The sequence below is a fragment of the Muscardinus avellanarius genome (assembly GCF_963383645.1).
Source record: "Muscardinus avellanarius genome assembly, chromosome: 6".
In the NCBI taxonomy this organism is placed as follows: Eukaryota; Metazoa; Chordata; class Mammalia; order Rodentia; family Gliridae; genus Muscardinus; species Muscardinus avellanarius.
This window is the reverse complement of record NC_137791.1, coordinates 79,217,688-79,242,353: the sequence shown is the minus strand read 5'-3', so window position 1 is coordinate 79,242,353 and position 24,666 is coordinate 79,217,688. Positions and strand designations below refer to the sequence as shown.

The 24,666-nt window shown below is 39.1% G+C and overlaps 1 protein-coding gene across 1 annotated transcript in view; it reads left to right on the top strand.

Moving 5' to 3' along the window:
• The window catches only part of MTHFD2L (methylenetetrahydrofolate dehydrogenase (NADP+ dependent) 2 like), a gene marked incomplete at its 3' end in the record, with an annotated part of 96,801 nt that overhangs the window by 66,561 nt on the left and 5,574 nt on the right, over positions 1–24,666 (top strand). Inside the window, exon 6 of the mRNA XM_080698020.1 lies at positions 7,792–7,917. Coding sequence (XP_080554146.1) covers positions 7,792–7,917 — 126 coding nt within the window. The remainder of the gene's footprint in view (positions 1–7,791; positions 7,918–24,666) is intronic.

Here is a 24,666-nt window from a genome sequence, read left to right as displayed (position 1 = left end):
TTATTCTTTGACTGATATTGTCATAGCTGAACACATATCAAGCAGGGACCGAGAAGCCAGGGGAAAAAGTCACAAAGAGCAAGATGTGCTGTGTGGTCACTGCTGCTGATTTATAGGTTTATAAACACTTTTTGAGAATTTCTAGAGATAAAAGAAAAACCTACCAGAGAAGATAATGTTAAAGCAGGCTCTATTTAGTTAGGATGCATTTAGCCATATTATGACTGTCTCCAAAACAAATTATGCTGAAGAAAGTGTTTCTAATCTAGAAACTTATACATTCAACAAATTCCATCGCAATTACTCTTATTATTTATGTCGTAGCCTAACTTTCAGCTGAAGGAGTAATCCACCTGAATAAGCATTCACATGGTGTTACTTTTATATATGAACTAGAGTCCTGGTCTTGTTCCCAGCCTCACATCTGACTCATCATTGTGAAACTAAGAAATCATTTAGCCTCTCAGCACCTCAAAATCTCTCTTCTGTGAATGAGGATAATGGGTAAACCTTGTCTTGCTTCACTGAATTGTTGTGAAGCTTAATTAGGTAATGTTTGCACAGCCCTTTGAACTCTGCTAATTAAAGCTATGTGTAAATACAGTGCTTCCTTTTATCAGGATGCTTTGACTGAGCCATTTCATAAAGACAAAGATGACTGTAATAGCAGGATCTATAGGGAAGGGACTAATTTTTTTTTTAATTCGTGTAAGCTGAATGCTGAAATTGTCAAATTGGCATATGAAATATCCTGCTGAGGCTCTACTTGCTGAGAATGAGGATACGGTCTCACATTTACTCAGGAGGTTGGTGGCACCTTTGCATTAAGGAACCATAGCTCCTACAGTTCGAAGCCAGCCTTGCTGGCTTAAGAGACCCTGTTTCCAAATAAAAAGTATAAAATAGGTCTGGGAGTGTAACCCGGAGGTAGAAGGGCTTCCAGGAACCCCAGTACCACAAAAAAAAAGAAAAAAAAAGGAATATATGCTATGTTCACGTGTGTGTGTGTGTGTGTGTGTGTGTGTGTGTGTGTGTTTAGCAGATTTGTATAACCTAACATGAAAAGAATAACTCTTTTATTTATGGTACTGAGGATTATATCTAGAGGCATTCTACTTCTAAGCTACACACCCAGCCCTTTTTTTTTGTCTTATTTGATTTGATTTTTGTTTTGTTTTGAAACAAGGTCTCACTAGTTTGCTGAGGTCTTGCTATGTTGCTGAGGCTGTCCTTGAACCTGTGATCATCCTGTCACAGCCTCCCAAATACTGGGATTACAGGTATGTACTATCATGCCCAGCAGGGAAGAATAACTCTTGAAGTAGTATGATTCTATATAGATAATCTATTAACTAGTCAATATGTCAATTAAAGAGATTTCACCCAGAATGGAAATCATAGGTAAATAAAAAATCTTACTAACTTTCCTGATAAGAATATTTTATCCTAAGATAGTAATCCCAATAATTTTGAAATTCTGAATTAATAGTAGAAATTTGTTGTGCTAGAAATAAATTTATAGATAAGCCATTTAGCTTGGAGAAAAAAATACACTTCTCTCCACATGCCTGCCTTGAGCTGTTGTGTATAATTATATTTGTAAGCTACAGTTTCTGAGAGATAATAAGTATGTAACAATTCTACTGAGTGACCTCAGATTTACAGTTGATTTGGTTTATTGGAAACTTAGAAAACTGGTGAAAGTTTTGAAAACTGTTAAATACCAAAGTAGAAATTTGTGATAGCAAATGTTTCTATAAGATCAAAAAGTAGCTCATTATATTTTTAATTTTTTATTACCTATGAACTTCAAATATATATCTACTGATGGACCAACTTAACATAAATGTTTTGAACTGTTAGGAACTGCAAAATTAGAGTCTGATTCATATTTTCTGAAATGTTTATTTTGCCTCAAGCCCTTATCATCATGGTAAGAGTAGAAAGAGAAATTTCAGATTCTTTGCGTCACAGTTGAGAACCTGTAAAATGTATAAGGGGGGCTTAGTAAACTCCTAGGGCATAACAGCTGAAATTATATCCAAATTTCCAGAAGGCAGTTAAATAGTGATTACTTTAATCTAAAATACACTAAAAGAAACAAAATACAAATCTTAAATTGTAAAATATGTAGTTTCAGGGGCACAAAGATAAAATCAAATTTGAGTTTGCTGGTACAAGGAAGCAGAGAACAAATATCCTATCTATGGCTTCAGAGTCTTCAATGGAATCTACATCCCCAGCCACGGGGAGGTTTTGATTGGGAGGATGAGTGTTTTCAGAATCAGTTCATTCTCTGTTAGTTTTAGGTTTTAACTATGGTTTAAGGAGGTGTTATAAAAATGCAGATAAAGGTTTGAGGAGGTCATTCTCAACCCGGATGGGCTCAGCACCAATAATTGGTCAATTCAGCCAACATTGCCAAAGTTTTACTGACAAAAAAACTCTGGTACTTTTAATATCTCCCTTTCAGGCTTGTTTTGGACATAAAGGTATAAATCAGAATAAGAGCATCCAAATAAGCTGTGACCATATTATGAGCAGGGATTCTCTGTTTACACAGGATTTCTGTTTTGCACGAAGATGAGGTATGTTTATGGCTTTAGAGAGACCACCACCTACATAGCTTGTCTGCTTCAAGGGAGATATTGAATAAGGACAGCAGAATTTTAGGTTAAGTAAGTAGCACCCACATCAATCAAAAGACTGCCTTTTAACACTGTGAGAAATTCTTCCTTGTGAATTTAAGGGTAAAGTGAGAAAGTGGGTATTTGATTTCCCTTTAAAGCATATTGATTCTCATGTTCTTCAGTTAATTTTTAAGTTTTTCTCCCAATATCTTTTTCTGTTTAAAATATCTACAGATGTCTTTACCAAGTGACTCTCTTTGTGTTAAATGATAGAAAATATCTAAATGTTTTATGTAAGTCCATTCCATGTATTTATTGAGTTTTACTTTTTTCTTTTTTCGTTCTTTTCTTTTCTTTTCTTTTTCTTTTCCTTTTTCTTTTTTTTTTTTGGTTTTTTTTTTGTTTTTTTTGCTAAGACCTTCTGAGGATGTTCAGCAGGGTAATGGAGGTCTGGTACTGGGGCATTTTTTTCCCATTTTATTTTTTCTTATGTATTAACTTGTATCTGGCTTAATATCAATCACACAAAGTGAGCAGAGAGCTAGGTCTTCATCTGCATCAGGATTTACTTGTGAACGTTGTCAAAAGGTAATAAATGTACCAGGCATGGTGACATACAAGTGTAATCCCAGTACTTGGGAGGCTAAGACAGAAGGATTACAGGTTAGAGGCCAGCCTCAGGAATTTAGTGAGAACTATAGCAATTTAGAGAGACCCTGTTTCAGAATAAAAAATAAAATAGGGTTGGGAGTGTAGCTCACAGGTAGAATACCTGTGGGTTCAACCTTCAGTACCAAAACAAAAAAAATAACTAACTCAACAAATATATATATAAATGTACTAAATGGCCTATATCTGAATTCACCAATCTTTGTTTATAGGACTGAGTCAGAATCTAATATATATTCACAGAAATGATTTTGGAGATATTTTCCAAAAGATGTCCAATACCAACAGTTTTCTCAGTCCTTCTGATTCCTACACAATTTGGGGTCTTTGAGTTCTGCCTTTGCATCCAATTCTTTTTTTTACCTGAATGAATGGATTAATAGATTCAGATTTAAGTTGTCCTTTGAATGTTCCCCAGAGGCCCATAGCATGAGGAAGTGGTGGCACTTTAAAGAGAAAGGGTTTAATGAGAAGTCCTTAAGTCATGCAGGGCATGCTTTATCAAGAGATGAAGGGTTGTCTGTGTGACCTTTTGGTAGTTCTCAAGAGAGTGATTATAAAAGCAGCAAGCCTATTCATTCTCTCCTCTCCCCTCCCCTCCCCTCCCTTCCCTTCTCTTTCCTCCTCCTCCTCCTCCTCCTCCTCCTCCTCCTCCTCCTCCTCCTCCTCCTCCTCCTCCTCCTCCTCCTCCTCTTCTTCTTCTTCTTCTTCTTCTTCTTCTTCTTCTTCTTCTTCTTCTTCTTCTTCTTCTTCTTCTTCTTCTTCCCCTCTCTTCTCTCTCTCTCTCTCTCTCTCTCTCTCTCTCTCTCTCTCTCTCTCTCTCTTCTCTCTCTCTCTCTGAGATGGGATACTTCTTCCCACATGCCCCCTACCTGTTGTGATATCATTTGTTTCTATGTCCTAATAAAAGGCCACACCAGTGGGACCTGCCTGATCTTGAACTTTGAACCTCTAAAAGTGTGAGCTAGATAAGCCTCCTTTCTGCAAGTAGCTTGTCTTGGATAGTTCATCATATGATAAGAAAGCTTACTAATACATGAGCTCTATATTATAATGTACCTAAAACTTCCTAATTCTTCTGCAAATTCTTGTGGCTAGGCTTTGAGAAAATGTTAATGGATTTTAGCTCATACTGAGATTAGGTCTTAAAATCATCAGTAAGGGATCTTGTTTTGAATGGTAGTTGGAGGAACTTCTGTACAGCCAGGAAAGGAGAGAAACAAGTCAGGTGATAGAGGAGGTAGAGAAACATAGGCTTGTCCAGGAGGAATAATAGGATTAGGTGTATGTTGAGATTTGGAGAAATTAAAACATTAAAATTTTCACCTTTTTTTTTTTTTGCCTTGGCCAAGGAAGACTCTGTTAAGGGGACAATTTTGAAATCTGAATACCTTTAGCTATTCCTTTCAACACATGAAAAGATTATTGGATGTTTAGAATTTTACTCCTTTGTATTCTAAGGCACTTGTCCCCCTTATAAAGATTCCTTAAAATGGCTAATACAATTTTTAATTTTCTTTAGTGAAATTAATGCCATTTATAAAGATAGTAAATATAAGAATTTGAGGTTATGATGTAAATACACATAAGCAGCAGGATTTGGTACCAGAGGGCAAAGAGATTTAGGTTTAGACTGAAGCAAATCCAGCAGAGTCTAGAAATAGTCAGTTGAAAGTCCTGATTATATCTGGGAGTACTATGCACACCTAGTACTTGGTGTAATACCAGTACTTGAGAAGATGAAACAGAAGGATTGCAGGTTTGATGCCAGCCTCAGCAACTTAGTGAGACTCTGTTTCAAAAAAAAAAAATACAATAGGATTGGAAGTATAGCTTAGAGGTTGAATGCCCTTGCATTCAATCCCCAGTACCAAAATAAAACAAAAACAAAACCCAGAAAGTTATGTTTGTAACCTCTTGCCTCAGCTCCTCAGAGCTAGTGGTGGGTTTATCTCAGCTATAAACTTGATTTGCCATTCCTCATGGACAGCAAAGTCTAGAGAGATTTCACTAATATAAAAGGACAAACAGAGAAGTACTCTAAATAGTTTTCTAAATGACCAAAAGCAGAATTTTCCCAAAGAAATTTCTGAACTTATCAGTCCTCTAAGTAACTTTGAAGAATGATTTTATCCACCTATACCCATCAACTTCCAGCAAACTTCCCTTCTAAAGAAATACAACATAAAATGACAGACACCGAGTTGAATAGTGGCTTTAAAAAAATTTTTTTTTTGTGGTACTGGGGTTTCTAGAAACCCTTCTACCTCCAGGCTACACTCCCAGACCTATTTTATATTATTTTTATTTGGAAACAGGGTCTCTTAAGCCAGCGCAGCTGGCTTTGAACCTGCACGATCCTCCTGTCTCCGCCTCCCAAGCGCAGGGATTACAAACGTGCGCCACCACGCCCAACTGAATAGTGTTTTAGTAATGAAATGGTTCCTACCAAGAATAACTTTGTTATGTTCAAACAATCAAAGGATACTTATAAAGGGTTCTTAAGTCATAGAAAACAAAATAAACTCAGATTTGGAGACCTTTATTTAAAAGAAATCAGAGTTCAGACTTAAAGCAAGATTTATCATCACTGTCAGAAAATTTTGAAGCTTCGTGGCTCAAGAGGAAGCTTAAGAGACTACAGAGATATGATTTCTAAGTTAAAATCTTAAATGATGGCCAAGAGACGTTCTTGATTGGGTCTTTGTGGGTTTCATAGGTTGTCAAATGTTGACTCCCTAAAAATGTCACAAACAGCCAATCATGGTAGTGATACCCGTGATTCCAGTACTTGAGAAAATGAGACAGAAGGAGCACAGGTTTAAGACCAACCTCAGAAACTTAGGGAGCCTTTCAGCAACCTAGCAAGACCCTGTTTCAAACAGTATTTAAAAGTGGGCTGGGGATGTAATTCAGAGGTAGAATGTCTCTGGATCCAATTCCCAGTACCACACCCCCAAAATTAGTCATAAACAACCGGTTGCTAAGACAAAGTTGGGATGCCTTGACAACCTTAGTAGGGGTGGGCTGGAGCCAGCTTTGATTGGCCTGAGAAGTTAATTCTGAGCGTCTGCTCAGTTACAGAAATTCTACTCGTGGATCCACCCCCATCCCCAGAAAGCCTGTTTATCTTAATAGCATTTTGGAGTATAGGGCAAAGTTAGGATGTTTATGAGATGCTGGAGTATGTTTTACAGCATGTTATAATGTAAGTACTTGATTAGGATTTTGAAAGGATTATAATATAAACATTCTGGACTAGTGGACAAAACAGAAGAGGAGTTTGAAACAAGGTTTTCAAAGTCTTAGGGAATAAATAGCCATTTGCTACTATCTACTAAAAAGCAATATGGCTTGATGCTCATTAACTACATTTTTCAGTAAGTCCTGAAAGAAAATTACTTTCATTTCTTACCTTCTTTTACAAGCGTTTACTAGAGTAAGAGAATCTCACTGGTGGTTGGCTTGGTTGGGTTGATCAGTGTAGGATGGCCCAGGTGGGATGACTCATCTCTGCTCCAAGGGACTGGTATCCCATAAGAGGCTAGCTCAAGCTTGTTCTCATGGCCGTGACAGGATTCCCAAGGAAAAGGGAAACACACAAGATCTGTGTAAGGATCAGCCCCACCCCTGGCATAGCGTAGAGCCCCTCCATAGATAGTGTAATGAATGCACTGAAAGATTCCGAGTCAGACCCATCCAGCTGAGCTCAGTCAACTCACAGACCATGGGACGTAATGGTAAATTAATGTTTTAATCCACTAAGTTTGGAGATGATTTAATAATTACTCATTTTTTAAAAAGTGAGCCATATTACCTGATACCATTGGACTTGAAACAAAATTTTAAAATTGTTATAGGAAACAAATCTCTGTAGTATTACTTATTCAACCAGAATGGAGTAATATTGAGAGCTACTATACCTGACATCTTTCAGAGTCATATGTAAGCATAATGAATCAAAGAAACCAAGAAAAAATAAAAAGATAACATTTCATGTTTGGAGTTGTTAAGATGCCACCACGTTGACGGTACTCTACCATATCCCTGGAGAATATGGATTATTATTATCCTCTCTTTCCTCCTCTCACCCTTCAAAGCTTCTCCTCGCTGCCTCCAACTTTTTAGTTGCTTTCACTGTACTCCACATCAGCAAGAGCCTGTTTTATGTCCATAATCATTCCCCCATGCTATTTAGAATGCAAGACATACAAAAAGATGCTGCTTAGGAAGGTATCTGTTCTGAGAACTCAGGTAAGCGATCTCTACACTCTCAGTGGAATTACTCCCACAAGAACCCCCACATGTTGCCTTAACCATCTTTATTCTGCCTGGTTAGAAATGATCAGAATGCTGCTGGTCTCTTCCTTACAGATGGTGTGATATTACATATATATCAACAACAAGAACATCAAATGTGTAAACTTTATTATACTCAGGGACAGAGTTGAAGTATTATTTAGAATGTTTTACAACTCTGCTTTGTTTCCAGGTGTTCCAAAGTTGATTACATCTGATATGATTAAGGAAGGCGCTGCTGTAATTGATGTGGGTATCAACTATGTCCATGATCCAGTGACAGGAAAGACAAAATTAGTTGGAGATGTGGACTTTGAAGGTAAGAAATCAAACCTTTTACAATAAGTGGTGGGGAAAAAATCTACTTGATATGCCTTGATAGTAGAAGAAACTTCCTATGTGGTGTGGACATTTCTAAGTTATTAATCATCAACTCTCCTTTGAGGGAAAAGTTTAATCATACTTGTATCATCATCCTTCCCTCCCTCCCTTCTTTCTTTTTTCCCCTTCCTTTTCTTCTTCCCTCCCTTCTAATTGTGCCACTAATATTTGGTTTTAAGATCGAGTGTCTTGTGGTATCCTTTTTAGTGAAATAATTCAGCTTGCCTTTTATATACCTATGCATTATTTTGATTTTTCAGAGTATCATCTTATGCTATACTTAGCCATTTTTGCTCCATACTTATTCATTAATTCTTAGAGTAAGGGACCCTTTGCACTTAGTAAGACTCTGTTTCAAAATATGGAATAAAAAATAGGGCTGGGAATGTAGCTCAGAGATAAAATACCCTTGGGTTCAATCCCCAGTATGGCAAAAAAAAAAAAAAGTACTGATAGTTCTTTTTTCTTTTATTTTCTTTCTTTCTTTTTTTTTTTGTGGTACTGGGGATGGAACCTAGGGGTATTCTCCAAGCTATACCCCTCACCATATTTTATTCCTTTTTTTGAAACAGGGTCCCACTAAGTTACAGAGGGCCTCATAAAGTGCTGAAGCTGGCTGCAAACCTGTGATCCTTCTGTCTCAGCCTCCTAAGTACTAGGATTACAAGCATGCACCACTATGCCAGGCTCACTGATAGTTTATCCAAGTCTTAGCATGGCGTCCAATAAAATTGAAAATGCAGATGATAGAACGGGTATTGGTATCACATATATGAGATTCTATGATATGACTAGGACTGGATCTAGGTAAGCAATTTGGTAGTAAAGGAAAGAAAAATTCAAGAACATATGTATGTGTATGTATGAGCATATGTATGTGTGTATATCATATATATATATATATATATATATACATATCCAGTGTTCCACATGGATGTGTGTGTGTGTTGCATGTACCTGTTGAAATTCTTAGAACATTACCTTATTATTATTATTATTATTTTTTTTACGGTACCGGGGATGGAATCCAGGGTCAGTGTACCTCCAAGCTATAACTCTAGCCCCATTTTGTAGTCTTTTTATATTTTATTTATTTATTTATGTATTGATTGATTGATTGTGGTACTGGGATGGAACCCAGGGGCATTCTTCCTCCAAACTACACCCCCAGCCCTATTTTTTTATTCTTTATTTTGAAACAGGACCTCACTGAGTTGCAAAGGGCCTCACTAAGTAGCTGAAGCTGTCCACTAACCGCGATCCTCCCATCTCAGCCTCCTGAATGCTGGGATTACAAGTGAGCGCCACCACGCCCAATTGTCTTTCTATTTTTAAAAAGAGGGCCTTACTTGAGTTGCAAAGGGCCTCTCTAAGTAGCTGAGGCTGTTTGTGCACCGTGATCCTACCGTCTCAGCCTCCCAAATGCTGGGATTACAAGCGTGTGCCACCACGCCCGGCGAGAACATTACCTTATTTCTTTATTTTATCTTTCATGTTCATTCACTGTAGTTAGATACCAAAAATGTATTTGAAGCTAAGTGTGGTGGCACATGCCTGTAATTCCAGTATTTGGGAGGCTGGGACAGGAGAGAGGATATCAAGTTTAAAGCCAGCCTCGTCAATTTAGGGAGGCTCTCTGCAATTTAGTGAGATCCTGTTTCTAAATAAAAAGTCAAATAGGACTGGAGGGTATAACTCAGAATATGCCTGAGTTTAATCCCAGCAAAACACACACACACACACACACACACACACACACACACACACATTTTTTTGAATTCCTCAACTTAAATGAGTAAAGATGCTTTTATGGCCAGGCATGGTGGCGCTTGTGTATAATTTCAGCATGCGGGAGGTGGAGACCGGAGGATGGCAGTTCACAAAGAGCATCAGCTACTTAGTGAGGCCCCTTGCAACTCAGTGAGAACCTGTTTCAAAAATAAAGAATAAAAAAAAAAATGAGCTGGGGGTGTCACTCAAGTAGAATGCCCCTGGGTTCCATCTCCAGTACCGCAAAAAAAAAAAAAAAAAAGATGCATTTATGTTTAAAACCTGGCACGTGTACGTGCGTGTGTGCGTGTGTGTATATGTGGGGGGGTTGCACCATCATTCTGTTTCTTGATAACATTATAGTTACCATGTATCTATTGCAAAATCACCCACACTTCTGCTGCACCCAGATGCCACTGACAAGAAGAGCAGGGACCAGCGTTTAGGCAAGCGACCCCAATAGCTCACCACCTTTTATAAGAGTCTTCTCTCTTAGAATATTTTGTTGGTCTCTCACCATTTTCACAATTTCTTATTTTTTTAACAGTTTTTTGTTGTTCTTGTTGTTCTGAAAGGTATTCAGAAAACTTAAAAAAAAAAAAACCTATGGGGATGAGCATGTGTTCTTCGCGGTACATACAGAGGCCGCATACCTTAACTTTGTCATATCTATTGAATCAAACTGTAGTCCGTCCTGTATTATCTTAGTATCTAATGACATTTTCAAAAGGAAATGGCAGAGAGACACAGGCATAAGATGAACAGAAAAGGGCAGTGGGCTGGAAAACTGAAGGCATTACTTTAAGTATAGCACTGTGGCCTGATAGCTCTGCAGGCGCTTGACCATCCGTGTTTCACCTAAATGATAGCAATACAGTAGTCTCCCCTAAGCCAAGGTTTTGCCTTCCTGGTATGGTCAACTAAGAAAATATCATTTGACCATCTCATACTATCACAAGAGGAAGGGTAAGTACAATACAATAAGATATTCTGGGAGAGAGGGACCACATTCTCATAACTAATTACAGTATATTGTTATAATTGTTCTGTTTTCTTATAGGTATTGTTACTAATCTGTTACTATTCCTAATTTATACGTTAAACTTTATCATCGGTAGGTATGTATAGGATATGAAAATATATGTGGTTTTAGCCTTTCCCCTGCCGTCTCAGACTGTCCCCCACAGATGGGGAGGGCGACTATCATCAGTGGTTCCTTTCGGCTTTAAGGTTTGGTGTCTCCTGAACGTTCCGCAGAGCACTAGCAAATGATCATGTAAGAATACAGCAACTTTTAGAAGGAAGGCCAGAGTTTCCTGATCTTATCTCAAGATACAACTATAGGCTTGTTAGTGTTCTTGTTGCCCTGCTGGTTCACAGAGCCCGAGCACTAAGGAAGACCTTGGTAAAGAAGGCCTTGCCAGGAAGGCCGTGGCTCAGCCACCACGGGAGCAGACAAATGATAGGTCTTGACATGTCGCTCTCCAGTTTATTCATCAGGACTTAACCCGAGGTGAGGGACGATCCCCCAGCTGAGAGGGAGGGACGTTAACTTGGGTTATGCCACCAAACTCATAGGTTGCAGTTGGCTGCAAATTGCCACAGGGAAAGTGCAGCTGCTTTCTGAGTATCGGTGAAAGTTTCACCGTAACTACTGCCAAGATAAGCCAAATGGATGTAGGTAAAATTAGGCATTGAAATAAATTGTCCTTGTAGACATCCTTGGCTCCTTAATAAAGGACCTTGGGCGACTCATTTAAAATAGATTACACTGAAGGGAATGGTCAGTGGACACAAGTGAGCAAAGTGGTGGAGACAAAAAGATGATTAGCAACCCAGAAGAAGAGATGCTGTGTCAAACCTCATACTAATGAAGTGCTCGGAGAGACTTCACGGCATTGAAAGAGCAGAGGATAAGATGTTGGGAGCTGGCACAAACCGAGAAAGGAATCTGAGAATTCGCCAAGATATAAAAAAGATGCTTTCTTCAAATAGTAAGCTGTATGACCAGAATAAGACAATCAGCACTCAAACTATTCTCGGCAGGGTTTACATGAAAAGTAATAATAATTCTCAATGTTTCTAATGTTTTAAGTTATGGTACACTAAATAAATATTAGTTTTACTATTATTTTTCATTCCCTGTATATTTAGAAGCTATGGTAAGAGAATTTTTAATGTTTTGACAAAAACTTTTTTTTTTTTTTTTTTTTTGGGTGGTACTGGGGTTCCTGGAAACCCTTCTACCTCCAGGTTACGCTCCCAGACCTATTTTTTATATTTTTATTTGGAAACAGGGTCTCTTAAGCCAGCAAGGCTGGCTTCGAACCTGCAGGATCCTCCTGTTTCCACCTCCCAAGTGCGGGGATTACAAGCGTGCGCCACCACGCCCGGCTGACAAAAACTTTTAAAGGTCACACAATAGACGATTATTAAAATTACTTCACACTTACAACAATAATTTCTGAGCACTGCTATATTTATTTCTATCTTTATGTATGTATATCTTTAATATATGTCTATATTTATTGATGTCCAATAAAATATCATGAAATTAGTGATCATGTAGTTCAAACTCATATCTAATGACACGATTCCCTCTGTGACATGGTTATTCAATTTGATGGCGGTTTCTCACTTATTACTGCGTTATTACTTATGGAGATTGTTTAGTCCTTACTGGTGTGTTCCCTCCATATAGATCCAACTTAGACCATTCATGCAGTGCCAAGACTCTCTGCATTCTTTGAGGAATAAATCGGGTCTTAAAAGTAGTACTTATGAAGTGCTATTTTGTTTTGTATTGATCCCTAATTACGGAACTTAGGATACTACATCACTGCCTCCAGCCTCTGATAAATTCTTACTATTCCCCTTCAATTACTCCAACACATCTCCCCTACCAAGTTAAGACATTAAAAGAAGAAACGGTGTCTGAAAGCATCTGTGACAAAATTGTTTTTATTTCTAGGAATTATTTTTCATTACTAATAAGAATACAGTCATAAACTATTTGAAAATTTTTAATAGATGGACATACTCACTTTCACCCAGAGTTTCTTTTAATCATTTTCTATCGTTGCTTTAAAAGCAACCCCAAGCCAGGCGTGGTGGCGCAGGCTTGTAATCCCCGCCCTTGGGAGGTGGAGACAGGACGATCGCGCTGGTTCGGAGTCAGCCTTGATGGCTTAAGAGACCCTGTTTCCACATAAAAAGGTAAAAAAATAGGTCTGGGAGTGTAGCCCGTGGGAATGTAGCCCGGAGGTAGAAGGGCTTCCAGGAGCCCCAGTACCACCAAAAAAAAAAAAAAAAAAAAGGAGCAACCCCAAGCATTTCTGACAAAGGAGACTCTATTGTCAGAAGACAGACACAGATGGTTATGTAATGTGAGAGGCTTAGAGTTTCTTCCAGATAACAAGCTGAAAAGCAGTCTTCAGTCCTGTCCCTGATGCTCATTATTACGCTGCTTTTATAACAGCAATTCGCCAGCCGAACAATGTAATGAATGACTTCCCACGCTGCTAAGTCAGTGAGCCCTGCTCAGGCTGCTGAACTCTTGGGCCTTGTTTACGCCTCATACCCAACACCCAGATGTTTCTATAATCTTCTGAAGCTTTAATAGCTTTGCTTCAGTTTTACTGTACATTCCACAGGGATCCAGGTAGAATGAAAAGAACTGGAATGTCTGCTCCCCTTGCCTGCAGTCCCTCCTCCCTATCTTCCATCCTGACCACACCTCTCTGCCTGTCTGTGCCAAAACAGAAAAAAAAAAATTAAAAATGCAGAGAATAACTGGAGCAAGGGGAGCAGAAGAAGAGGAAGGAGGAATGACATGTGGGTGTTTTGTCAAATTAAAATAGGTGGGGCTAATGTCTAAGTAAATTGTCCTTTTGCATTGTCTTTAAGTTATAGAATTGTAATAAAAATTATGTCTAAAAGTGCATCATACTGCTTATGAAACTGATTTAAATTATAAAAGAAGTCACATTTGATGGAAAATTATGTCTACTTCTTTAACACGACCCATGCTATCATTAACAATTTCCTCTAGTTGCTTCCAGATGTTTTATAAATACATATTTTACGTGGTTTGAGGAAACTGAAAAGTCACGTGTGGGAGTGAAAGGGACTTGAGGAAGATATGACTGTAAACGTCTATCAGTTCTCTTCCATGCCCAGGCTCTCGCGTGTAGTTAGTTATGTTTAGTGACTACATCATGATTTGCTTCGTCTTTTCTTTGTTATTAAACACTTCGGTGGTTTCCATTTTTCCCTCTAATTTAATGCTTGAGTATAGGTTAAGCTTCTGTAACAGAGCCCTCTCCTATAACAGTCTGGAGTTAGTGGGGCAGTCAAGGGAGACCGGCAGCTTTGCTTTACCTGGGGATACTAGTTGGAGCTTCATGATACTCGTAGTATTTGGCTGAAGCTGCTATAACAATATATGGAAGGCAGTGTGATTTAAACAATGGAAATGTATTCATCACTATTCCAGAGGCCCTAAGTACAAGACCAAAGGATCTCTAGGATTTCCTTTTCTATGTCCTCTCTTTCTTCCCTTCTCTTCTCTTCTCTTTTCTTCTCCTCTCTTCTCTTCCCTTTTCTTCTTCTTCTTCTTCTTCTTCTTCTTCTTCTTCTTCTTCTTCTTCTTCTTCTTCTTCTTTCTCTCTCTCTCTCTCTCTCTCTCTCTCTCTCTCTCTCTCTCTCTCTCTGGTACTGGGGTTCCTGGAAACCCTTCTACCTCCAGGCTAAACTCCCAGACCTATTTTATATTTTTATTTGGTAGCAGTGTCTCTTAAGCCAACAAGGATGGCTTCAAACCTGCGTGATCCTCCTGTCTCCACCTCCCAAGCAAGGGGATTACAAGCATGTGCCACCACGCCCAGCTATGTCCTCTCTCTTTGACATACAGATGGCCATCTTGTGTCTCTTCATATGGTCTTCCCACTGTACATATACATGAGCAGATTTCCTCTATTTCTAATGACATGGTTCTGTTGACTTTACTATATTTTACCCCATGTTAAGCTAGTTACTTCTTAAAAGAGTAGTCTCCAAATACAGTCACATTCTGAGGAACTGGGGGGGGGGGGCGTCAGGGCTTAGCATATGCGTTTTGGAGGACACAACTCAGCCCATACACTGTCCCATCTGAGTACTGTCCTCACACACCAGTCAAAGTTGAATTTCCTTTCCATTCATGTTCTCTCCCATGGGAATGTGAAGAAGAGAGTGCAGGCCAAGTAGCTCCACCTGTAAGGGAATTTGGACTGGAAGTTGCATGTATCACTTCTGTTAGCATCCTATGGACCTGAAAATAGTCGCATGTGGCCACAGTGAACGGGATTTGGAATACATTTTTTATATTAGACTACATAGTTGGTTGAATTATAATTGACCTATAGATAAAAACGTTAACACTAGTCATGTGCTAGGGGTAAAAAGAGAAATCTCTTCCTTCACTCACTTAGTTTAAGCATTCATTCTGTTTTATTTATTCTATATTCATTCAGTTGTGAAAGCCTTAGGGGACAATCTCATCTTTGTCTGCTTGCCTTCTGATTGGTTTCAAAGCATGCTCTACTTAAAAACTCTATTCTTCAGAGTTGGTGGATGCCCAGTGCCAGTGAAGTCATACATCAGCTCAGATCTTGCAGTGTTAGCCCTCAACTTTTTGTCAGTCAAAGGTATAAAGATTTTCAATAAAGTTTCTGTAGATACTACAGTCCCATCTCAGTGTCTTCAGTTTCAACTAAACTCAGTTTATTTTTCAATATTTGATACTTTTGTCCACTTTATAGAATTTTGAAAATTATATCAAATCCCTTTGTGGCTTTTGTTTTTCATATTTTCTTTGTCACTAGACTTATTTTCAGTATCTTTCTTGATCATTACTGATGTTTTTAGTTTAGCCCTTTTAATTATCCATATTAGATTCATTCTGTTTTCAAATACTTATTGAGTACCTGCTATGTGTCAGGTATGGCTATAGGTTGTTGGGATACAACAATAATCTAAAGAGAAAAATGGTTACCTACAAGTAGCTTACACTCTGATTAGAGGAGATAAATAATGAACAAATACTTGTGTGTGTGTGTGTGTGTGTGTGTGTGTGTGTGTGTGTTTTATTGGAGGTTAAACTCGAAGGTATACTGCTTCTGAGCCATACCCCCATCCCTTTTTAATTTTTATTTTGTAACAGGGTATTGATAGTTGCTGAGAGTTCACTGCGTTGCTGAATCTGTCCTCAAATCTGCAATCCTCCTTTCTCAGCCCCTAAGAACTGGAATTACAGGTGTGTGGCACCACTAAATACATATCTATATGGCACAGAAGGCAGTATTCAGGATTACAAGAAACAAGATAAGGGAGCCCGAGAATAGTGGGGTGGAATTGAATAGGAAGAGTGGTTGGGCAAGGCTCACTCCTAACCTTGACCACATGAGGAAGAGAGTCATGAGGATTATGGAGGGAGGAGCATTTCAAATGAATGCAAAGAAAGACCTTGAGAGCATTTTAAGCAGAGAAAGGAGCAAATGCAAAGGCCTTTGTGGTTCTGAGCTGCAAGGGGGACACTGTAAGTAGACATAGTAAACCAAGGGGAGAGAAATGGTAAGGGAGAAGTCAGGAGGTAGCACAGAAGTACCACGTCACGTAGGACATCATACTGTGGAAAAGGATTCAGATTTACTCTAAGTGCAATGGATGGGTAGTCATTGAAGGATTTGAGAAATGACATTGATTTGTATTTTAATAGTATCACCCTGGCAACTGAATGGTGCTTACACTTTGGAGAGGTAAAAGTGTAAGGAGGGGTACCTGTTAAGAGGCTATTACAATTATCCAAGTAAGAAATGATGGGGTGTGGACCAGGGTGGTAATGGCAAAAGTGTGAAGAGGTGGTTAGATGGTAGATGTGATTTACAAGGAGAGTTGAAATGATTGGTTAAATGATTAAATATGAGAGAAAAAGGAGAATTAACTATAAGGTTTTGTAATACAGAAGTGAAAGTCTCAGTCTACAATCCTCTTGAGATGACTCTTAAAGAATTCATTATTTTTACCAAAGTGTGTGTTTAGAGTAGAGAGCATGGGCAGAGGGGAAGAAGGGGCTCTTCCAGGTTGAAGGAGCAGCAGATAAAGGCAAAGATGAAGAATTACAAAAGGTCTTAAGCACTCTAAACTGTATGCACAACATAATTTGTTGATGTGGAGTATATTGGGAAAGGTTATAAACTGGCTATCCGGAGCCTTGTGTTGCAATGTTTAAAAGAATGTCCCACTGGGAAAGAAATCTCTCCCATGAAGAAATGATAAACTTTTGGATGTCAGAATTATCCCTCAAAGCTTTAACACAATAGTCTACATGAAGACAAGGAAAAGTCTGGAATTATAGAGAAGCCCAGTACCAATCTTCCAAGAAGTTACAACAGATGAAACGAAAATCCCTGGAGTGTTTTTTTTTCTTTACCCGTTGTGCTTTTTAAGGCATTTTTTTCATTTATGTATTTTCTTTTTTAGTGTTCTGCATTTGAAACCTCAGTGTCACCTCTCACTCCCTGCTCTGTTTATGTCATCTCCAACCTTTCAAAACACACTGTGCACTAGAGTGAGGCTGCCTTGGGTTTGAATGCCAGCCCTGTTGCTTAAAACAATTATGATCTTAGGTAAATCACTTCACCTCTCCAAGACTCGATTTTATCATCTGAAAAACAGGTAATAATACCTATCTTATAAAGTTGTTGTGGAGATTAAATGAAATAACCACCTTAGATTAGCTAATTAATGTAGGTGAATTGCTGCGCGCGATGGCTGCCAGGAGACCGACCACGCGTGTTTGTGTGCGTTCTTCACCCTTCCACTCTCGCTGCTCACCTAGACGTCTGTAACTTCACGCTCCACCCACCAGGATGTTCCTCACACCTTTTCAGTTCTTGACTCTTCTGATTCTGTTTGTTTTTCACACAACTCTCAAATGAACCAGTGTGAAAGCGTTCAACTTATTCATCAACTCCCAGAGCAGGTTTTGTCTGCCTTCATCATTTTGCTCTTATTAGCAAACCACCTTGTACTATTTAGTTGGTCCTGATTAGATTGCACATCTCTGTAATGGAAGCTTCTTGTCTCACATTTCTCTCATATTTCCATCTCACACCAGATTTCAGTCTTCTTGGACATACTATTGGCCATTTGTATGCACATCCTCTGCACATATAATCTAAGATGTCACTTTTATATTATGAAAATAATTCCCTAAATTTTCTCAAATGGGAACAAAACTCTCCCTTGATTTAATACACACATATTAAGTGAATGCTGCTTCAAGCTAGTAACCTTTCCAGATCCTGGTTACGTAGCCATACATACAATGGAAAAAGCCCCTGGGATTTCTTTTCCAGATTGTGTCCAAGTCACCTTCTGTTGAAAGTGGTTTGGGTTCTGTTTAGTCCCGTGTCTGTGTCGTACCACCTGGGAAAGTAGGAATATTGTCTCAGTCAGCATTCACACTACTGTTTCCCAATAAGCCTGACTATACAATGTAGAGAAAGGTAGATTGATTTGCTCACAGTTTTGGAAGATTTGAGAGTTCAGTTCATATGAGGCCAGGTCTGCAGAGCTCAGGACATTGTGGTGGGAAGCAGAGAAAAGGAGAACATAAGATCTGCTCCTCGCATCAATGGAGGTTGGCAGACAAGAGCAGGGGGAGGAGAGAACCACACATAGGCCCCAATAACACACCTCCAGGGACCCTCCTTAGTAACCAGCCAGGCTTCCAACATTGCTACCTTGTTTCCATGGGGGCTGGGGGACATTCAAATCTAAACCCTTACAAATATATTGCCAATTTTAAAGGCAATAGGACTGTTTTTGAACTGTACTACTTTTAGAGAGCTATTCATCTGTGATATTGTAAATAACTAGTAATTCTTCACTTGTTTTAGGTGTTAATCATTTAGTTTGATGAGATGGTTGATTGGTCTGACTCAAAATATCAACTTCTGTGGTAGCCCTAATGTCCAGCTTTAATATAAGGGAAGACCTATTAACTTTCACTCAGAGGTGACCTGTCCCTATCATTTTGAAAAAGTTGATGGAAATTGCAGAAGCTACTCTGGGAAGGGCTGTTACCACACTGTGGTTCTAGGACCTATACAGGTCATTTCATCAAACAGGTAGAACTTCTGGTGGTCACCATGAGATCCCTGTCATCAGCGAGCCACCTGCATTGCTCCTTAAAACATGGCAAGATGGTTATTGAGAAGTCCAGATCTTCGAACTCAAGCCTGCCATTAAAGAAGATATATTTAGTAGTGTAATTGACTCTTCAGAAGATTTAAAGTTGAAGCAACAAAAAATACCTGCACAGGAACAAGAGAAATGTCTGATGCCTCTGTAGTTTTTTTTTTTTTTAACATGTCAATGAAAATTTTTTTGCAGTTGTTTCTCAGTGTCTTAAGATACAAATATGTATAACAGAGAAATTTCATATCCTTCTCTCTTGAGTTGATTATGGCATACTACTGAGATCCAGGCCCTGATGAGAAATTTGGAGAATACTCCAAACTGCATGTCTAGTTTATATATTTGCCACTCTGATAGGAATGTCAAGCGGCTTGAGGAATAAGATTAGGGAGGAGAGAAAAAAGATTGGGGAAAATGACAGAAAAATGATCATTTTTTAAGACACTGTGTAAGGCAGATATTTTGAGTCATTTCCTCAACTCTCAGTAGAGTTACCAGGAATGTTATAATAGCATTCCTGCTCCTGCCAACCAGAATGGAAACTGGCAATGACAGCTGATACTATCTGTGCTCACTGGTAAGGAGCACATTCTCAGAAAGCAGTTTCAAGCTTTTGCCAGCTGATTGGTTGGCTATTTGGCCCCATTGATTACTTCCTAAGTGTTTTGAGTAGTAATGTGTGTGTGTGTGTGTGTGTGTGTGTGTGTGTGTGTGGTACTGGTGATGGAACCCAGGGACACTCTACCTGTGAGCTACACCCCCAGCCCTACTTTTTATTCTTTATTTCAAAACAGGGTCTCACCGAGTTGCAAAGGACCTCACTAAGTAGTAGCTGAGGCTGTCTGCAAACCACGATCATCCTGTCTCAGCCTCCCAAATGCTGGGATTACAAGCGTATGCCACCACACCCGGCTTAATTTTTTTAATCTATTTACATATCTGGTACAGCTCGCCAGATATATGGAGATTTGATTTAATATAAAAGTTTACAAAATAGCTGGGCATGGTGGTGCACTCCTATGATCCCAGTACTTGGGAGGCTGACAGGAGGATCACAGGTTTGCAGCCAGCCTCAGCAACTTAGCAAGGCCCTCAAAAACTTAGTGAGAAACTGTTTCAAAAATAAAAACAAAAGGCCTGGAGTGTACCTCAGAGGTAGAATGCCCCTGGGTTCAATCTCCAGTCTTAAATAATTAGAAAAAATAAAAATTAAAAGAAGGAAATAAAACTTAGCAATCCTACAAATATATTGCAGAGTAAGCAAGTGGAGGAAGTTCTTATAAGCACTGCTCTCTAACCTAAAAAACCCAAACAATTTGTATAGAAATGCAAGCTGGCATGGTGGCACACCCTTGTAATCCCAGCATTCAGGAGGCTGAGACTGGAGGATCACAGTTTGCGGACAGCCTCAGCTACTTAGTGAGACCCTCTGCAACTTAGCGAGACCCTGTCTCAAAATAAAGAATAAAAAATAGGGCAGAGGGTGTAGCTTGGAGGTTTAATGCCCCTGGGTTCCATCCCCAAACCTGCAAAAATAAAAAGAGAAATGTAAGTCGGAATCTCATATTCTTTTATTCCATTAGGGCAATAATCCCCTCTATCCCATTACTGCCCACAAGATGACATGACTGTATAGGTAGGAAACTTGTGGAAACCTCATGATCCAGACAACCAGATAAATTCAAGAGGAAGCATAGTAAATTGCCTCTGGGGCCACCTGGTTTCTTACTGCTTTGCAAGAGCCCAGTGGTGAGCTGCACACTTATTAAGGGGCCCTTTGCACTCTCCGGTGCATCAGTTTTGTGCCAACCATATGAGAAAGTGGAGTGTTTTCCACATTACCTCCTGAGTCATACTATTTCCCCAGTCCTATGCCATTCAGGTTTTTCTGGTTGTTATTCTTGTACTTCATTTTCCCGAAGCTTGTCTCTCCTTCATTATAGTGGATATGTTTGAGAGGCCATGCCTAAGTGGCTTACACTTAGAAGCATGGGAAAATTCTTCAGGCATTTAATTTAGACAATTACGTATGTATACTAGTCGGCTGAAATTCACATGAGAGGAGCAAAGGACTTTGATTCTGCTGCCTTGCCACAGAAAAGGAATCATCCTTCCTCTTATTGGAGGAGGAAGTTTATTTTAGAAATTAGTTGTAGCATTGTTAGAAATCTGACCTGCTCCATAGAGTACTTCTTTTAAAGTGTCATAAAATCAGACCAAACAGAAATAAAATGATGCTGCAGGAACCTCAGATATTGGATCCTCTTCCTTCATTCAAAAGTAGATTTATAGAGCTCAAATATATATTTTTTATTTTACCAGAATATGTCATTTCTGAAACATACTGCCAAAACTAACTATTCAGATACATCGGAAAATTATATGGTTTAGGAGCTGTGGAGTACAATATAATGTACTGAAGTAAAAATTCACTGTCTACCAAAGAATTAGATAGTATTTCAGACAAAGTATTTTAGATGAGAATTTGTATTGTTAAGTGCCAGGCCCTGGGAACCTAACATAAAGTTCCAGAGGAAGTAATGACACAGAACACACAGGCTGGAGACACCCTATTGTGAAGCATTGTTGCTACTGCCAAAAGGTTAATGATCACATACTTTTTCTTTTGTTCCTACTTAAGTCGTTAAAGGGCATTTTAATATTCCTTATATTGCTATTACTATTCTTCATGAGTAATCTTCCACACCCTGTGACCACATGTCACCATTGGGCTCTTTTGAGGCACACACGTAGACTGAACACCTAGTTTCTGTCATGATCCCCATCATTATCTCAGTTTAAACACAAAATAACCTTTGCTCCACTTGTATTGTTCTTATCTGATATTGAAACATGGTTTCAAGAATATTGGAGATGATTTCAAGCTCCTCCCATCTTCATTCATCTAGTAATCTGACACTAATAATCTTAAAAATAAAAGAAGCCATCCATAAAGTGGAAGATGGAGTGCAACAGATTAGATATGTATTCTAGGTAGAAACATTTATTGGGTAATAATTTAATGGCATGCAACAGCCCAAAACTTAAAAATGCAAGAAGAATTTCTCCTTTAATTTTTATATGAAAAGTATTTATTAGTACCCATTTTTCTCTCAAGTTTCTCATTTTACAAAGCTGGCCATTCTTAAATAGATAAATAACTAAGTTTATTCACAAAGGACTTTCTTAAAAGCTTAGCACAATGAGTACAACTACCATTGCTCAACCTCAGGTAACTGACTCCTCATCTGGGGATCACACAGATTATGACCACCTCTCTAGTCTTGTCTCTTTCTTCTTTCTATTTTCATCATGTGCTTTTGGCATAATGCACTCCTTTCAGCTTCTCCTTTACATCAGATTTATTGTTAAATCAAAACAGCCCATTAAGGTTTGGATTTAAAATGTCCGCAAAAGCTCTAACGTTAAACTATGCTGCCATATTTGGAGGTGGCATTTGGGTGGGGGTGGCCCCTGGGGGCATGGTCAGGGACAATGCCTTCCCCCACCCACCCACCCAGCTGTCTCTGCAGCCTCTCTTTCTCCTGTCACCAAGAACTGGCAACAGCTTTTACCCTGTCTCTCTGCTCCCAGCCATGATTCCCTGAGGACCTGCAGTTGGAGTTTTTGCTTTGGAAGCTGACCTGACAGAGGCTGAAATCTCCAGAACTGTGAACCCCTGAATTAAATCCTTCCTCTAAATTTTGCGTGTCAAGTACGTGGATCACAGCAGCGAGAGTGCTGGCTATAGCACAGCCCTTGCTCCAACTCATCCCTATGCCTTCATTCATTTCTCTTTCCCCTTCCTAGTGTTTTTTTCTTTGACTCTCATATCTGACTCTCATCCCTTCTTTAAGGTACCCTCATGAGAACCTAAAGTTATTCTCATTTTAGTGTAGTTCTTTCTTTCCACCTCATATAATAAATTTACATTATTAGAGAACTATCCAAAACAAAGCAGGTAGTTTTCTAGTTTGACTTTATCCTGGTTCAAAACATATTTCCCAAATGTAAAAATACTTCTACCATTGTTCTTAGATCAGTATCCCCCAATTTTTGCATGTCCTCGGTTCTACATAAACTGAGCACTGCCTACCTCATCTTCAGCCCTTCCCTTCTCTTCTATGTGTTGGCTGTACAGGCCTTCTTATGGTGCTTTCCACCTGAGGGAAGCTCCTTGCCACCTTTATTACACACAATGTGCCCTCCCAATCAAGGACACCGTCTATTCTCTACCACAAGGACAAGATCCCATCTGGAAAAGTGGGTCATAGACACATCACATGTATGTCCAGTGCTCAGGTTTAATCAGGTTCTCCATATTATTAAAAATGTAGTTGACACTTCATTTTTGGTACATACATAGCCATTGTTCAATCAGTATTTAGGTAATTGCATTTGGACGTCTTCCTGCCCAACTGGACTATGAATTACAAGAGGTAGTAACTATGTCTGTTTTTCATAAGAAACATTTATTCTGAATCTCTCTGGCCCAGCTGATAGCACATGTGGGAACGGTCATATGCATAGACTTAAGAAATGACGCAAGACAAAGATGTTGGGCCAGATGACCATCCCCAGTACCACTAAAAAATAAAATAAAAAAGATCCCAGTGGCCATGGCAAATAGTTTATACTTTATCCTAGAGACAGAGAAGATACATCAAATATTTATAAGCTTAAATGATCAAATTTGTGTTTTAAAAATGAAATCTGGCAGCAAATGGCCTTGCTGATATGATAGACTGGCAGGTTACTATAGTAGATTACAAAAAACGACCACACCGCAGGGCATGGTGGCGCACACTTGTAATCCCCGCACTTGGGAGGCGAAGACAGGAGGATCGCGTAGGTTGGAAGCCAGCCTTGCTGGCTTAAGAGACCCTGTTTCCAAATAAAAATATAAAATAGATCTGGGAGTGTAGCCTGGAGGTAGAAGGGTTTTCAGGAACCACAGTACCACCAAAAACAAACAAACAAAAAAATGGCCACACATTTCTTCTGTCCCAATATGCATATCCCATTTGCCATATGACTTTGCTACTCTTGTTATCCCAGGCCTTTGAATTTGAGCATGACCATGAAACTCCCTCTGGCCAAGCAGACATTGAACAGAGGTGTGAAAAGGTAGTACTTTGGGGATTTGCCTGGAACTTGACTAAGAACCTGAGGTTACCATGTGAACAGCCTCACTGAAGCAGTGAATCACAACCAGTTTTAACCTTCACCTTGTTTATAAGTGTAACACTTTTCTGCCACCATTAGGTAATGATGTTCAGTGATACACGCTAGAATCAGACAAGAATACTAGAATACTATTAGAATCTTGGGGTAGGAGGAGGCATATGTAGTTTGACTCATGAGAGGTTCTAACATACTCCATGACTCCAGATTTAAATCATTCTGTAATGTTCATGGGCCAGTGAATGGATAGTTTACTTACTAGGCTGTACATTGGAAACATTATCTATGCAAGATCTGAGGAGGAAGACTACATCTTAACCAGAAGTGAGGGTACAGCATATTAGACAAAGAGAATAGTATATCCACACAGTATACAGGCACAGAGCCTCTAACATTCTAAACCATACTAGTAAAGCCCTAGCACTTTCAAGAAAATCTGTGGCCATTACTTTGCAAGAGTTTGCAGAGAGATAACTCAGACAAATTTTCA